General features: G+C 43.4%; 1 protein-coding gene across 1 annotated transcript in view; it reads right to left on the bottom strand.

Annotated features, from left to right (window-relative positions):
• The window catches only part of TRDN (triadin), a 331,687-nt gene that overhangs the window by 229,159 nt on the left and 85,951 nt on the right, over positions 1-16,577 (bottom strand). The window contains exon 6 of the mRNA XM_075064568.1: positions 5,787-5,843. Within this exon, the coding sequence (XP_074920669.1) occupies positions 5,787-5,843 (57 nt within the window). The remainder of the gene's footprint in view (positions 1-5,786; positions 5,844-16,577) is intronic.

Genomic DNA, 16,577 nt, shown 5'->3' on the forward strand with positions numbered 1-16,577 from the left:
TAACTCGATATTAATGACGACGTCGTGTGAACGGATACAGCGTTAAATCGGTATATCGGCTATTAAACCGATTTAAAGTCACAGTGTAGACCTGGCCTCAAAGCCATATCACATACAATACCTCAATTTCTACAGACCTGGAGGCCTGGATGGGTAGGCCCCACATTTTTTTCACCACTAGCAGGAGTAAGCCTAGAATAATATGAATATCCTTCTCTTCCTAGAGTACGTAAATCATTCACTTAACAAAGCTCTCAGTCTCAGTCTGACCAGGGCCAGGCAGGTCTTAAATCAAGATGGAATCTTTGCATAGCAATTCAGTTATGCTACTGGGAGACATATCTGGATTTATATACAGCACTTCTGTATATAAAATTGGGAAATGCCAGGTTTAAGGTTGCCTGTGCAACCTTAGTTTGGCCCACTTGGGCCTAGGCATTATAATATAGCCCTGTATCTAAAAAGGGACTTAGTTATTGTGTGACACGTAGCACCTAGAAAAACGACTAGACTTCACAAAGCTTGAGTTAAGTACCCAGGGTCCATATAGAATGCATGGAGAGAGCTAGGCATTTAAAAATGGGATCCACAAAGACCAGCATGCTAGGCAGCTTCCTGCCTATGCTATACAATAGAAGATGCCGATGAGATGGCTGTGTCCTAAACTCTGCCCTCTCTGGGTGTAAGGCACCTAAATCCAAACTGCAGGGAGGTGCCTAACTAGGCTTGGGATCCACAACTAGGAACCCTCTCCTGGATTTACACAGCTAAGCCATTTTTTGCAAGAAAGACCAAAGGAAGAGGTGGTGCTGGGGCTCTGACTTTCCTCATTGCTTTTAGTCCAGTGGTTAGAGCACTCAGCTGAGATGTGTGAGATCCAGGTTCAATTCTCCTTACGTCTGACAGGGAGAAAAGATTTAAAAAGAGGTCTCCCACTTCTAAGGCACATGCCCTAACCACTGGGTTATGGGATAGTCTTGTATAAGTGTCTCTCAATCTCTCTTGTTGAATCTGTTCCACTTCTGATAAATAATTAAACAGTCATTGGGCCAAAGAGAGAGACTGACTCCATAGCCACGGGTGGCTCTAGGCATTTTGCCGCCCCAAGCACGGCAGGCAGGCTGCCTTCTGCCATTTTCCTGCGGAGGGTCTGCTGGTCCCGCGGCTTCAGCAGACCCTCCTCAGGAACGCCTGCGGGAGGTCCACCAAAGCCACAAGACCAGCGGACCCTCAGCAGGCACGCCTGCGGGAGGTCCACCGAAGCCGTGGGATCAGTGGACCATCCGCAGGCAAGCAGCCAAAGGGGTGTGCTGGGACCTCGAGCCACCCCTGTCCATAGCCTGGGGGTTTGGGCACCCACATAGGAGAATCAAGGTCCAATTCCTCTGCTCCAATGACTATTTAAGTTTTTATCCAGACTGGATCAACTTCAACTGGGGATTGAGAGAGAGAGAGAGAGAGAGAGAGAGAGACTTTACTAAGCTCTGTGAGATTCAACACCATTGTTTTTCTTCTTTCTGTTCCCTGACTCTCTCCCTGGTACGGCGTACTGGCAAGAGCTGGTGCACCATACCGGGGTGGCCCGGCTTCCCCAGGCAACAATTTAAAGTTCCTAGGGCTCCCAGCAGAAGCTGGAGCCCCAGGCCCTTTAAATTGCCACCAGAGCCCCACTGCTGGAGCCCTGGGGTAGTGGCAGTGGGCAGAGGTGAAAGTAAGCCGGTGCAGTCTGGTCCGGCATACTGGCAAGAGCCAGCATGCCGTGCTGGACCGCATCGACTTCGACGGTGGGGACTGAAAGGGATCTGGCTGCCTGCGGCTGCAGGCAGCCCAGAGCCCTTTAAATCCCGGCTTCGGCTCCGGCAGCAGAGCTGGGGCCAGGATTTAAGGGGCTCCGGGCTTCCCTCAGTGGCAGGAGCTCTAGGCCCTTTAAATACCTGCCCCAGCCCTGCAAAGCTCAGGGTTCCCCCTGGTGGCCAGAGCCCCAGGCCCTTTAATTTGCCCCTGGACCCCGGGCGCTCCCAGTCACCTCTGCAGCTGGGAGCCCGTGGTTGATTTAAAGGCTATGGGTCTCCCAGCCACAGCTGGTTCCCCAGGGCCTTTAAATCTTGAGAGGCCACGCCTCTTCTGGATGAGATCACGCCTCTTCCTGATGAGGCCACGCCCCCCTCAGGACACCGCAGTACCGGTAAGTCCTGTACGTTACTTTCACCCCTGGCGATGGGGCTCCGGGGGCTATTTAAAGGGCAGGGCTCCTGCTGCCTCTACTGCCCTGAGCCCTTTAAACAGCTGCCTGAGCCCCAATGCCACTACCCCAGGGCTTCAGGGGCTAGTTAAAGGGCCAGGGCGGTAGAAGCATGGGAGTCCTGGGCCCTTTAAATAGCCCCCAGAGCCCTGGAGTAATGGCGGGGCTCTGGGAGCTATGTAAAGGGCCCGGGGCTCCCACAGCCTCTACAGTCCTGGCCCTTTAAATAGCCCCCAGAGCCATGCTGCCAGAGTCCCAGGGTAGCAGTGGCAGCCAGCAGCTCTGGCAGCAGTTCAAAGGGCAAGGGGCAATTGCAGCAGCCGAACCTTGAACACAGGGGCTTATAATGGAAAGTGTTAAGACTCCTTAACAATATACTATTCTAGGCATTGCTACCCACTTTACCTACAATAAAAACAGATGTAAGGGGCACATTTCTGATATTTTCCAAAACACTAGTGGTCTGATAGTATATTTAATCTGCATCAAATGAAAAAAAATGCAAAGGAGTCAAATTTAGTCTGCTCAGTTAAAAAGTTGGAGAGAGTGTTGGGTAAAATTTCTGTGCCCAAAATGAGCAAGGACAAAAAGAGATTAAGGAGGCATTAATTCAATACCTTAGCGAAGTAAAACTAGTTAACTAGTTCTCAGCTCAGTCAGACTTAGGGTGATGTGTGTAGTACAGATGAAGAGAATGTTTGCTCCAATTAACTGAATAAGGGCTTGTCTACACAGGGACATCCAGGAAATGCTGAATTAACTAAAGCTGTGAAATTAAAGCACATTAAACTTCTGTGTGGACACTCTCATTCAGAAGTAAAGCGGCCTTAGTTCATTATAGCTTACTTCTTCAAGGAAGATTACAATCTAGTGAACTAAGGCCACTATACTTCTGAATGAGAAGGTGCACACAAGGGTTTAATGTACTTTAATTTACATGCTTTAACTTCAACACTTTTAGTTAATTCATTTTAACTGTGTTCACAAGTCCTCCAATGAAGCTTAAAATTAGATTTGTGTGAAGGTCACACTGAATGTGAAATCCACTTGAACTGAGATTTGGGCTTGAGGACAGATTCATTTGTGAACCTCAGTGTATTCTTAATGAAAGTTTATGAATTTACACAGTTTTGGATATTGTAGCTGTGCATACAACTTCAGAACCCCATTTCTCCTCCCTTTTTAAATTAAAGTGAGAGCCCTCTTGGGATACCTCCAACAGGTGTTCAAGTGGAGCTGGTTGCCAATTCCTAGCATATTATCATTCAGAGGATTGCCAAGTTATGGCTGATGTCTCCCCCTCCCCCTCAGTCCTAACATATCATCTTATGAGGAGGGTAAGAATTCCACTTGTTGTCATAGAAAGTGAGAATAAAGAAAGACCCTCTTCTTGTACTTGGCTTTACTTGAGGTAGCCCCATAATCCTTAGCATAATTTCTAAGTAGCAAGCAAACATGACCAATGCCTAATATTGTGGCTACAAGCTTCCATGCTAAGGATTATTGAGGTTCTTTCAGTCCCACCCACGTAGAGCCTGCTGGCAGTGAGAGCAGAAGTGGTCACTGTGCTCCTGCTTCTCTGCTTTGGGAGCCAGAGGGAAAATGGCAACAGCCCATTCTGGTTGCTCCTCAAAAAAGCTGATGAGGGAGAGAAAAGCCCTGGGTCCCTTAAAGTCCTTAGGAGATGGGAGTGAGACATCAATTCCCAGGAGGAAGGTATGTGAGGGTGAGAAATAAGAATATAGAAGCATAGAATCATAGGACTGGAAGGGACCTCAAGAGGTCGTCTAGTCCAGTCCCCTGAACTCAAGGCAGGACTAAGTATTAGCTAGAACATTCCTGACAGGTCTTTGTCTAACCTGCTCTTAAAAATCTACAATGATGGACATTCCAAAACCTCCTTAGGCAATTTATTCCTTAACCACCCTGACAGTTAGGAAGTTTTTTCCTAATGTCCAACCTTAACCTCCCTTGCTGCAATTTAAGCAGATAACATAAAAAACGTTTGTTTCCTAAAATAAGGACAGGTTTAGCCTGTGACATTATGACTTATCTTCATTTGCTATAGTAGCGTACTACTACTCTGTGTTCTGCAAAAGAATTCCTCGCTATGAACCAAGTGTTACCAGGGAACATACCCAGCTTCTGAGTTTGATGAATTTGAAATTTAGTGAGTTTCCTGTCCATGTCATATAATAAGATCTTCAGTTTTTGTACAACCATTATTTTCATCACAACTCATATCAGAATTGGATTGAATAATTTTAGTAAAATCAGAATGGTCTTGTAAAGGAAAACTCTACATGGATGCTCTGAGTATTCTGACTATACAGCCTATCTCTGACCTATCCACAATCTCTGATATTTTGAGGTATACCATTCCTAGGGAGTTTGTCTCAAAACATGGGTATATTCCATAGGACAACACAAGCTAATGCTAATTAATAAATACTATGACATCATTCTAAAATCACTATGTTTTTATGGCATTATTGTCAGAATAAATGCTTTGTTAGATCTGTTCTCAGATTATTTCCTTTCCTTAAAATACATTTTTCTAACAAGTACTGTAACTGTATTTTACTTTGCAATTAGTTTCAGAAAAGATTTGAATAAAATGTTTAATTATTGGCAGAATTCACAGCGTAAGATTGCCTAATACTTTTCATGAAAAGACCCTGTTTTCAGTTGCTTTTGGCTTTCCCAAATTTTAAATATTTGGGCTGAAATTTTTCATGCAAAGTGTCTGTTTCAGCTTGAATTTGTTTTTGAAAATTACAGAAAAATTGGTTGTTGTTTCAAGAATGAGATTATGGAAAAACATATTGCTTTGTTCATATTAAAGAATTCTTACAACCATTTTTATTGAAAAGTTGAAATGGCTCCACATGCTTCAGAAGAGAGACTTGAAATTTGGAAAAGAAATTTTCCTAGCATCAGAAAAGTGCTTTTTACTCTTTTCAGGAAAATTCACAGAAATTTGGCCAAGTTATAAACCTATGAAAATTGCCATTTGCACATGCTCCGTAGAGGTTTATTAGAGGCTGGCAGCAAAATTTCCAAAGATTTCTTGGCACTGAACATGCTCCATCCCAGGACTGCAGAGTCTGAAAAGGACTTTTCTGGCTGCCAGGGAACACTGTGGTGATGATTGTAAGAACTGAGAGTAGGATAACTGTCTTTCCTGTACCATAGTATACGATCATGTAATTAAAAACTGAATTTTTATATGTATACACAGAGACCAAATCAAGGCTGCCTGGACAATTTTTATTTTGACAACTTTAAAACTTTTGAGTGCTTGACTTTGCAACCCTAACGTTCTTTTCATGTAGGTTTTTATGTAAATATATTTAGAGACAGATGAATAGGTAGATTGGGACCTATTGGGGTCAAGGACTATGTCTTTATATGTGGCCATACAATGCATAGTTCAATAAGGCCCTATTCCTGATTAGGAACTTCCTGAATGCTCCTGCAATATAATATAATTTGAATAAATATATTATTTATTACACACACATATATAAATAGTAATAATTACCCTTTGGTGCTGGTTTTTCGAGTTTTTCTTGTCTGGCAGGCTTGTCTTTATGAATTTCTGGAAAGAAATTAATTAATTCATTTAATTAATTAATTAAACAATTAATACTTTATTTATTGGGAGAGGAAAAAATCAAACAACAATAAAGGAAACAAATTATGAAGATATATTAAAGGTTCATGGATCTCTAAGCTGTATAAATGTGACAAAATTCTGGCCACATACAAAGCATTATTCTCAACGTGTATTATTGTTTCTATTTTATTCATTCCTAAGACTAGGAAAAAAGTATATCCTTGTTTTAACAAAGATCTACCTGCCATTAACTATTAACTATTATGGATTTTACACTGTCAATACCTTGTGAAAGGTAACACTTAATATTAAGTATCTACAATAAGGGTTCAATTTTAAATGTAGTAATACAGTCATGTATCAATTGTTTTGTTTATATGTAAACTATATAAAATACAAAAAGTTACTGAATTTCATTAAAAATGTTCTTACTCAGCATTTGTGATTATATTTACTAAACATCAAATAATTACTGAAACTAAACGCACTTCTTAGATTTATCAAGGCGGACATTTCATGTTACATATGAATTCCATTCGCTTAGGTGTATATTTAAAATTCAAGTTTCTTGGGGAGAGAATGTATTTTTTCTATATTTTGGAAGGCGCGGCACAGCATTAAAATTGGAACAATAGGTAATAATGCTTACATTTTATAACATATAATAGAGATAAGTTTCCAGAATTAGGGTCAGAGCCCATAGCAATGGCTCACCCTATAATATTATACCATAACTGGCAAGCTTTATTAATAAATTTAATTAAATGATTGCCTGGGAATTGTTTTGATAGAAAGAGTGAAATGCAATGATAGGAAATTCAAAGAGTGCACATGTGTCAACATTTTCAACTAGTCTTTCTTTAAGTAACTTTTAAAAACTGCAATTAATGCGGAATGTTTGGTTATGGTATTCTATTGTATACATCCCAATCAGGACAGGCTACATTGCATTTTTTACATCACTTTTGTATTATAATTCAATGTACAGATCCTACAACTATTTAAACACTATCAAATCTTAAAAATCATGGGCAGCTTGTTATTGTACTTGTATTGCCCACAGGAAAATAAACACAAATTCGGATATACCACAGAACATTATCTTTTATGTGCTTTCCAGTATTTACATTAGAATATCTCCTTCCCAAAAATTGGCATCTTCCACTTTTTTGGAGGACTTGTATTTGAAACGGACGTATTTCTGCATGAACTCAAATAACAAAGCACAGCCCTGTTCCACAGTCTATATCACAGATGCTGACTCTGTGTGTGCTCCAGGGCTCAAGCACCCACAGAAATAAATAGGGGATGCTCAGCAACCACCAGACACAGGTATTCAGCAGGGTCCTGGGGCTGGCCACCAATCAGCTGTTCATTGGCCAAAGGGAAGCACTTGGTGGATGGTGGAGAGGAACCAGTGGCGGGGGGGGAGGGGGTTTTGAGAGAGGGCTGAGAGGAGCAAGTGAAGGGCGGGCAAGAAGAGTCTGAGGGAGGGGGCAGAGCAGGGCAAGAAGAGGCGGAGAGAGGGTGGAGCCTCAGGGAAGGGGTGGAGTGGGGTGGAGCCTCGGGCAGAGCCAGGATAGAGCACCCATCAGGAAAAATAAGAGTCAGCGCCTATGGTCTACATCAGGGATCAGCAACCTTTGGCACATGGCCATAAGGGAAATCCTCTGGAGGGCCGAGATGGTTTGTTTACCTGCAGCGTCCGCAGGTTTGGCTGATCGCAGCTCCCACTGGCCACAGTTTGCCATTCCAGGCCAATGGGGGATGCGGGAAGCAGTGGCCAGTGCAGCGCTTTCTGCAGCCCCCATTGGCCTAGAACAGCGAACTGCGGCTAGTGAGAAGTGCGATCAGCCGAACCTGCGGACACTGCAGGTAGACAAACAGTCCCAGTCCACCAGCAGAGTTCCCTGACGAGCTTTGTACCAAAGGTTGCCAACCCCTGGTCTACATCATTTAGAAGTTAACTTATTTAAGAACTGGACTGGAGAATGCTTGTGTAACACCGACAGACCCTGGTCGTCGGCAGGCGGGATTGAACCTGGGACCTCAATGCATGAGCTTCTACTGCATGAGCTAAAAGCCATTTGGCTCTTAGCTAAGGCTGTGGAGCAGACTCATTAATGGTTCTCTCTCTCAGTACCACTAGATGGGACAGACCACCACACCCAGGAGGTGTGGGTTACACTTGCTTGTCTTAATGTTTCAGCAATTGTCTGCTCTCCTTTCAGCCCACAGAATACTGTGCCATCTCTTCTGTTCAAAATCTTATCGGTGACTTTGGTACTATACTAGTGCCATAGGCCTTATACTTGATTTCATCTCATGTATCAAAAATATAGTAATGGCAAACAAAGCAAATTTATATTATATAGACTTAAAAAAAAACCCATCCCCCCAAAAATCAAGGTTCCAGCTGGTAACATTTGCAAAAAAATAACAAGTGATATCATAGTGGACATCTGGTAAACCCATTAAGACTATGTAGAGTGTCTACATTAGTGTAATATGAGCACACCTCCTGGAATGTGAAACTGATATCGGACACTAGACCAAATTAATCCCTGATGTGAGCAGGTGCAGCTCCTACTAAAGTCAATGGGAGGTGTATCCCCTTACTTAAGAGCGAGGTCTGGCTTTCCTGTTTCCAATTACAAGATGACTCACCACAAAATTAATCTAACGGAGATAGAGGAAAACATACTGCATCTACTGAACAGTAAGGCCCAATCTACTGCTCTCTGAAGTCAGTGGGAGTCTTCCCGATGACTTCAAAAGACACTGGTTCAGGACATAAAAGTCTGTTCATTGCTTAATAGGGGAAATGGGAAAGATAAATTTCTATATTCCATTAACAGATTGATTGACTGCACAGATTTATCCACAGACTGCTGAGAATCCATACCTATCAGTCAACTTCAAGCAGTATTTGCCATCTAAAATACAGGTTGTGTCAGGTTTAGAAGAAAAGCAAAATCATGCTATATCACCAGTCTCTATTGCCTTCAAATCAGCACTCATTTTTTCAGCAAAGAGGTAAAAATACCTATTAAAGACTAGCAGAGGCCTAGAGATGCATCATTACCAGTCACCAATGCAGAGTAAGAAGATAAACTGGCCATAAGAACCCAATGAGCCATTTCTGACCCTGCACTTCTCGTCTTCATATGTATAGCATTTTTGTTGTTCTATAGGCCTCCAAATTCAGACTACAAAGAAATCACCCAATTTAAAGACTCCTGTTACAACTGAGTTTGGTCTGCTAGCGTTCACAAGTTTTACACATGACTTCTAGTGCATTCTAACATATGCTGTTGTTGCTCTGTTTTTACAGTTCTTTTGATAATTTAATGTACATGAAAGATGTTAATGGACACTATTAGAGACATGAAATCTTTGGATCTATCCACAAATTAAGGACAACAGGGACAAAAGGTATTTAAGTTTCTCCACATAGTCTCATCACTGTCCCTCAGTCCTCACATGGAGGAACTATTTCTAGTCATGAGAGGACACAAAGGATGAATTACCCCATCATGTTCACAGAAGAAAAAAAATTATAAGTTAAAGTAACACTCACCCTAATTTAACTTACATCTTCTTGCTTTTGTGATTGCTCCTCAGCATGTTAGACCAAGTGAGACTTCCTTACGCATACAGGATTGTCTACACTGGACATTTTTTCATCAAGTTAACAAGAAGTAGGTAACACACTGATAAAGGCTAGTGCGGACAATTCCCAAAAAGTTTATTCCAAGATATATTTATGCTTTCCCCTAAGCTAAGTCCAGAATAGATATACGCAGGGAGAGCATTCTGGATCCACACAGAGACTTAGGCATTGCAGTGGTTAGAAAACTGCTGGAACAACATTGAGATCCACAAACCTGACTTAGGTGCCTAGTCTCCCTATAAAATGCACAGGCAGAGATAAGTTTCTAAGGTTACATCTGCACTACAAGCTAGGGATGTGGTTCACAGCTCATGTAGACATACTCATGCTAGCTCTCATCTACGATACATGCTAAAAATAGTAGTGTAGCCATGGTATCAAGGGCAGTGGTAGCATGTGCTAGCCACCTTCAATACATACCCACAGAGTTCAGGTGAGTTGCACTTGGGGTGGCTAGCCTACACTGCTGCTTGCTGTGCCCGTGGTACTACAATTTTTAGCTCAATGAAAGCTATCATGAGGATAGCAAACTGGGAAGCACTCCCCTAGCTCATAGCGTAGATGTAACCTAAGAATGGAATCCACAAAAATGGGACACTAGGCGGGGAGCCTCATAAGCAAGACAATGGGAGATGCCGATGGGAGGGATATATCCTAAATCCCACATCTCTCATGGAGGCACATAGGTGCCTCCCTACTTCCTGGACCTATCTCTGCATGTAATCCACAGCTAGGATCTCCTCTCCTGGAGTTGGACAGTTTAGGCACCTAAGGTATTTCTTGCAAGAATAAGTTAGGCACTTGCCTAACTCCACCTACACCAGCTAGGAGCAGAGGTAATGACACCCTTATAACCTAATGGCTAGGGTATTCAATCTGGACATGGAAGACCCCACTTTAAGAGAAGGAATGTGAACAGCAACCTCTCACCTTTCAGGTGAATGCTGTAACCACTAGACAAGTGTTTCTCAGCCTGGGGAAATCACAAACCCCAAGGGCCTTACAAGTGCATGGTTGGCATGACCCCATGTGTCATAAACAGATGGTTAAGGGTTAATGTCTCTTCTTCTTGTAAAGGATTAACTAGCAGTAAACCTGGAAAACCTGACCAGAGGACCAATCAGGAGACAAGATACCTTCAAATCTCGATGGAGGGAAGCCTTTGTTTGTGCTTTCTGGGGTTTTTTGTTTTTTTTGTTCTCTCTTGGTGTTTCTCAGGAGGGACCAGACATGTAAGCAGTCAATATCCAAGTTCTGAAACAGCCTCTTTCTGTTCAAATTTAGTAAGTTATCAGTTAGAAAGGCGGTCTTATGTCTTTTGTTTGTTTTCTTATTTGCAAATGTGTAGTTTGCTTGGAAGGATTGTACTCTGTTGCGAACTGTATTTGTGCTGCGGGGAGGATTCTCCCTGGTGTCTATAAGCTGAAAGACCTGTAACATTTTCCATCTTGATTTTTACAGAGACAACTTTTACCTTTTCTTTTCTTTGTATTAGAAGTTTCTTTTTAAGAACCTGATTGATTTTTTTGGATTATCTGTGTTAGAACCTAAGGGGAGGGAGTCTGAACTCACCAGGCAATTGGAGTAGGAGTAAAGCGAGAGAAGGGGGAGAGGAAAAAGTCCTTGATTTCTCTCTTGTCGTTTAAGATTATACTGTCTCATCTCAGGGAGCGTTCTGGGAAGGGGTGAGAAGGGGAGGGGAAGGAGAATGTCTCATCTGTTTTAAGATTTATATGAGTGAGATCCCAGGATCCGTCCCAGTGTTTACCAGGAGGGGAGTAATCTGGGAGGAAGAAAGGAGGAGGGAATGTGTTATTTCCCTTTGTTGTGAAGACCCAAGGGGTTTGGTCTTGGGCCCCAGGGAGGGTTGGGGCCGAAAGTGCCCAAAACACTATATTTTTGGGTGGTGGCAGCTCAATCATTTCTTAAGCTAATAATTTAAAGCTTAGAAGAATTCATGCTGGTACCCCTATGCTTTTGGAACGCTAAGGGTTCAGAGTGGCGGGTTCAATTACCATGACATGGTGTGGCAAGCGTGTGGGATAAAATAAAATCATATAGCCAGGTAGGATTTTGGTCTCTTTTCTCTCTGCTAGTGGTTGTAAGCCAGAGAGAGAGGGGTTTTTAAAAGCAAAGCTGAAGCAGGCTAGAGGAGAATGTTTTTTAAGGCAAAAGTCTGCAAGTTTTTTTATCTCTTTCCTTCTGAGTACTCTGAAGGCAGAAGCTGTTAGGTTTAATGCGAAGGGTCTTTGTTAAACAAAGGGACTCCTAGCTGTGAGTCAGCAAAGACCAACAATACACATTTTGCAAATAAAGGAAAACAAACAAAAAAGACTAAACTGCCTGTCTACTGCGTACTAGTAATTTGAATAGAAGAGCTGTTCAGAAACTTGGAATATCTGCTGTACATGTCTGGTTCCCTCTGCAGACCAGAGAGACAAAAAAAAAAACCCCCAGAAAGCACAAAACAAAGGCTTCCCTCCACCGAGATCTGAAGGTATCTTGTCTCCTGATTGGTCCTCTGGTCAGGTGTTCCAGGTTTACTGCTAGTGAACCCTTTACAGGAAAAAGAAACATTAAACCTTAACCATCTGTTTATGACACCATGCCACAGGGGACCCCATGAAGCTAATTTACATGTTTGAGCCCCCCGCAGTGGGGATTGGGGCTGTCAGTCCCAGAGAGCCTGGCTGTGAGCCCCTCAGTGGCTGGGCTCTGGGCTGTGAGCTCTGAGCGGCAGGGCTCGGGCTCGAGCTGCCAGCCCTGCAGTAGGGTTCAGGATGTCACCCCCCATGAGGTGAGATGAGGCTTGAGCTACAGCTCAACCCCCGCATGGTAGGGAGCAGGCTTCAGTCCCACGTGGTCGGGCTCAGGCTTCAGTCCTGGCAGCAGGATTTTGGCTTCAGGCAGCAGGGGCTTAGGGAGGAAACACCACCTTCACCCCCCGACTCACCTCAGGAGGCCACCCAGTCTGTGGGTCAATACACCTCAGCACCCAATGTTGGGTCCGTCTGTGAAGAACTTTGCATGTGCCTTCTGTGAGGCCCCAGAGAGTTGAAGGCTGGCCCTGCTTTAGGCAAGCATGTGACTTCACAAAACCATGTGACCTCACTGCTGCTTCCTGTCCAGACAGTGTTGTTGTTCTTCATGGCTAGCAAGTAGTACTGTGTGCACACTTTTCAAAGAGGCCTTCTTGTGCAATGGATACATTTTTAAAGAGAGCTCAACCAAGTACTACACAGAATGAAGGAGTGAAGAAGATGAAGTGCAGAAAATCCGATTCCAGCTATTCGATGTACGGTTTTACAGCAATCAAAAATAAACGTTATTGTGTTGTGGGTGGTGAAGTGCTAAGTGCCAAAAGCATGAAACCTTCTAAATTAATTCGGCATTTGGAAAGTAAACATCCATAATTAAAGAACAAGCCTCTCAAGTCCTTTAAGGGAAAACTGAACAGCTTGAAAAGACAGCAAACACTGATTTGGAATACAAGTAATGTCAGTAAAAATGCTCTTGAAGCTTCATATCTCATGTCACTTCTCGTGTTACCCAAAACCATAAGGCACATACAATAGCCTGAGAATCTCATACTCCCTGTGGCATTAGACATGCTTATCAGCATGCTTGGCCGTGAAGAGGAAAATAAGCTTAAAGCTATTCCTTTATCAAAGATACTGTTTCGAGGTGTGTTCATGAAATGGCTGATGACATTCATGAGCAGTTGAAAGAAAAGTTAAAATGGTGTTCAGTTTAGTGAATCAACAGATGTTTCAGCCTTAGCACACTTCTTAGCTTTCTTTCAATATAATTCAGATGCTACCATTGAGGAAAATGTGCTCTTCTGTAAAGCGCTGCCTAGCCACACAACTAGTGAATGTCTATTTAACCTGTTTGTTGAAGCTACCGAATATATCGTAAAAGTTATGAATTTGTGAATTTCATAAAAAGTCAGCCTCTATCAGCTCATCTGTTTGCAGTTTTATGTGTGAAATAGGTGCACTTCATAAAATTCTCCTCTTGCACACTGAAGTGAGAGGGTTTTCATGGGGGAAAGTGTTAAACAGACTTTTTTAATTCCGAGCTGAAGTACGTGGCTTCCTACAAGATCATGGGTCTCCTTTTGCTAAATTGTTCAGTGACCCACCGTGGCTTCTTCAGTCAACTTACTCAGCAGATGTCTTCAGTCATGTGAATGAGTTGAATATGAGTTTTCAAGGACCACACAAACACATAATTGTGTTGGGAGACAAGGAAATACGCTTCTTTGGAAAGAAATTTGGAACCTGGTCTGCTCAGCTTCAGAGTGAAAACTTCAAGTCATTTCCTCTGAGTTGTGAGTACATGAAATTGATTCCTGATGACAAGAGTGTGGACATAAAACAATTAAAAACATTATGATTGAACATAGATTTAAACTTAATAAGCAGCTCCAGGATTACTTCACTCCTGATGATGAAGGTCTTGGCAGGAGGTAAATAATTAATCCATTCAACAGAAGAGTAGTTGAGTCTGTCGAACTCACATGGAGCCTGCAAGACAACTGAGCTTTCAACTGATAAAATGCTTCAGTGTTCATTTCCTTCAAAAGGAACATGTTGCATGTTTTGGATAGCACAGAAGCATGAGTTTCCCAAACTTGTAACTGAAGCTTTGGAAGTTTTAATCCTGTTCACAACATCATATTTATGTGAATTGGGATTCCCATTGATGGTTGTGATAAAGACAAAGCAACTAAATAAATAACCCGTGAAGAATGACCTGCTGCTGAGAAGGTCTTCAATTCAACCCACTGTAACAAATTAGCTGGTACAAAACAAGCACAAGTGTTTCATTGAAGGACTCTGTAAGTCTTGTAATTTGTAAAAAATGAACTTATATTTTCTTTCTATGTAAAAATAAACTTTGATCCAACACACAAATTTGTTTTCTTACCTTAAATTATTTGCATATGTTTTAAATACTAGTTTATTAACACTAGTGTCCCAGTATTATTCATAATTTACTTAATGATATTTAAGGTATGGGGTCACAATTTTTTCAAGTCTTAGTATGGGGGGGCATCCCAATTTTTTTTTTTTAATTCCAAAGGGGATCGCCAACACAAAAAAGTTGAGAAACACTGCACTATGCTATGGGATAGTCTGATGTGGACCTCTGTCTCTCTTCTTGAAGCTTTTCCACTTGAATTAAATATTAATTGGGCCACAGAAAGTGTAAGAACACTTTGTAGCCCAGTGGTTAAGGCACTCACCTGAGAGACAGTAGACCCTATCCAAATCCTTTCTTCTCATCATGAAAAAGGAAGAATTGAACCAGGTCTCCACATCCCAGGTGAGTACCCTAACCCAGTATTTCCCAAACAGCAGGCCCGGACCTACCAGTAGGTCACAGGAAAGTTCTAGAAGGGTTGCTGGATTAACACATAAGTGTTCAAACATATACGTCTCCCAGCCCAGTGCAGGGGGGAGGCTCCGGGGCAAGGGGAGGCAGTTGGAGAGCAAACCCACCCTGCAGTGGCAATAGGGTTGTCAACCTTCCTAGTTTCACTGAGAGTCTCCCAGAATCAGGCTCTGTCTCCCGGAAGCTACTGAAGCCAAACTGGGAAATTTTAGGCACCAAAATTCCAGCGGTGCAGCGGGGCTAAGGCAGGCTTCCTGCCTGTTCTGGATCCATGCCACTCCTGGAACTGGCTGGCACATCTCTGCAGCCCCTAGCAGAGGCCAGGAGGCTCCACATACTACCCCCACCGCGAGTGCCAACTCTACAGCTCCCACTGGCTGGGAACTGTGTATTATGGAAGCTGTGGGGGAGGTGCCTGCAGGCAGGGGCAGCGCTGGTACATGCCGGTTGCTTCCAGGAGCGGCACAGGGCCAGTGGCAGCTTCTGAACTACAGGTCTGGGCCCAGCTCCACACATTAAGTATTGTGACCTGGTGCACAAGGCTGCAGTACCACTCAGGTTTAGCCCAGCCAATCCCTCTATCATGAGGAAGAGGTGGGCAAGCCAAAGCTGAGTGCCACTGTAACCCTGTATGCCAGGTCTCAATGCCTGGAATGGGGAGCCAGGCCCAGTCGTGCAGGACAGGCAGCACCACTGTGGGGTGAGTGCTAGTCAGGCACACTCTCCAACTCCTCCCTCAAACCCCTCCACTCAGGGTCTCCCCTCTACTCCAGGATAGGATTAGGGTTGTAAAGAATGGTGGTTCACAAAAAGAGATGAAATGCACTTAGTGGGTCACCTTAGTAAAAAGTTTATGAACCACTGCCCTAACCACTAGGCTAGAAGTTAAGGGAGGTCCCCTCCTCTCTCTGGTCATTTTGTGTGGAGTTAGGCAACCTCTGAGTATGACTACCCAACAGGGCCCTGAAGGGAAGATAGGTGGAGGAATGCCTATCTCCCCCCAATTTGTGGTTGCTCTGGTGTTTAGGCTTGAGATTGGAATTTGGATCCCTAGAGTGAGGCACCAGTGCGCACACCCAGAGGCAGGAAGTTATATGCCCAGGGAAGATTTGCAGCACAAAGTTAGGTGCCAATGACCACATCACACCTTTAAGTGGGGGGCAGATGGATTTCTCTGGCTGGCTGAATGAAAGGAACAGTGCTTTATGGCTGGACGTGGGAGAGTGGTGAAACTGATTCAAAACGGGACAAGAGGCCAGCGTAGCAACACTGACTCAACTCCTGGAAACCAGATGGGCAGAAGGGTTTAAATGGGCAGCCCACTGCAGAGAAGCCCCTTTTTACACAGAGCAGGCGGAGGTAACACCCACGCTTCCTCCTCTTTAGATGGTAAAATATCAGGTTTAGTCAAGACCTGCGCTAGCCGTCCCTTTTTTTAGGGGGGCTGGGAAGGAATTTTTCCTTACCACTAGATTGACCTTTTCCATAGTGTGTTAGGGAGGGCTTTGTTGACATGTGGCATGAAGGGCGGTAGACTGCATGTCACAATTCATGATGTAAGTGTAGGGCAGATGTCCAGTGCAAGTACTCCATAGGGAAGGGATACAGTGACCAGATAAATGGCTTGGTTAAGGACTTAAAAA

This window comes from Chelonoidis abingdonii, chromosome 3 (genome assembly GCF_003597395.2).
Source record: "Chelonoidis abingdonii isolate Lonesome George chromosome 3, CheloAbing_2.0, whole genome shotgun sequence".
NCBI classification, from domain to species: Eukaryota; Metazoa; Chordata; order Testudines; family Testudinidae; genus Chelonoidis; species Chelonoidis abingdonii.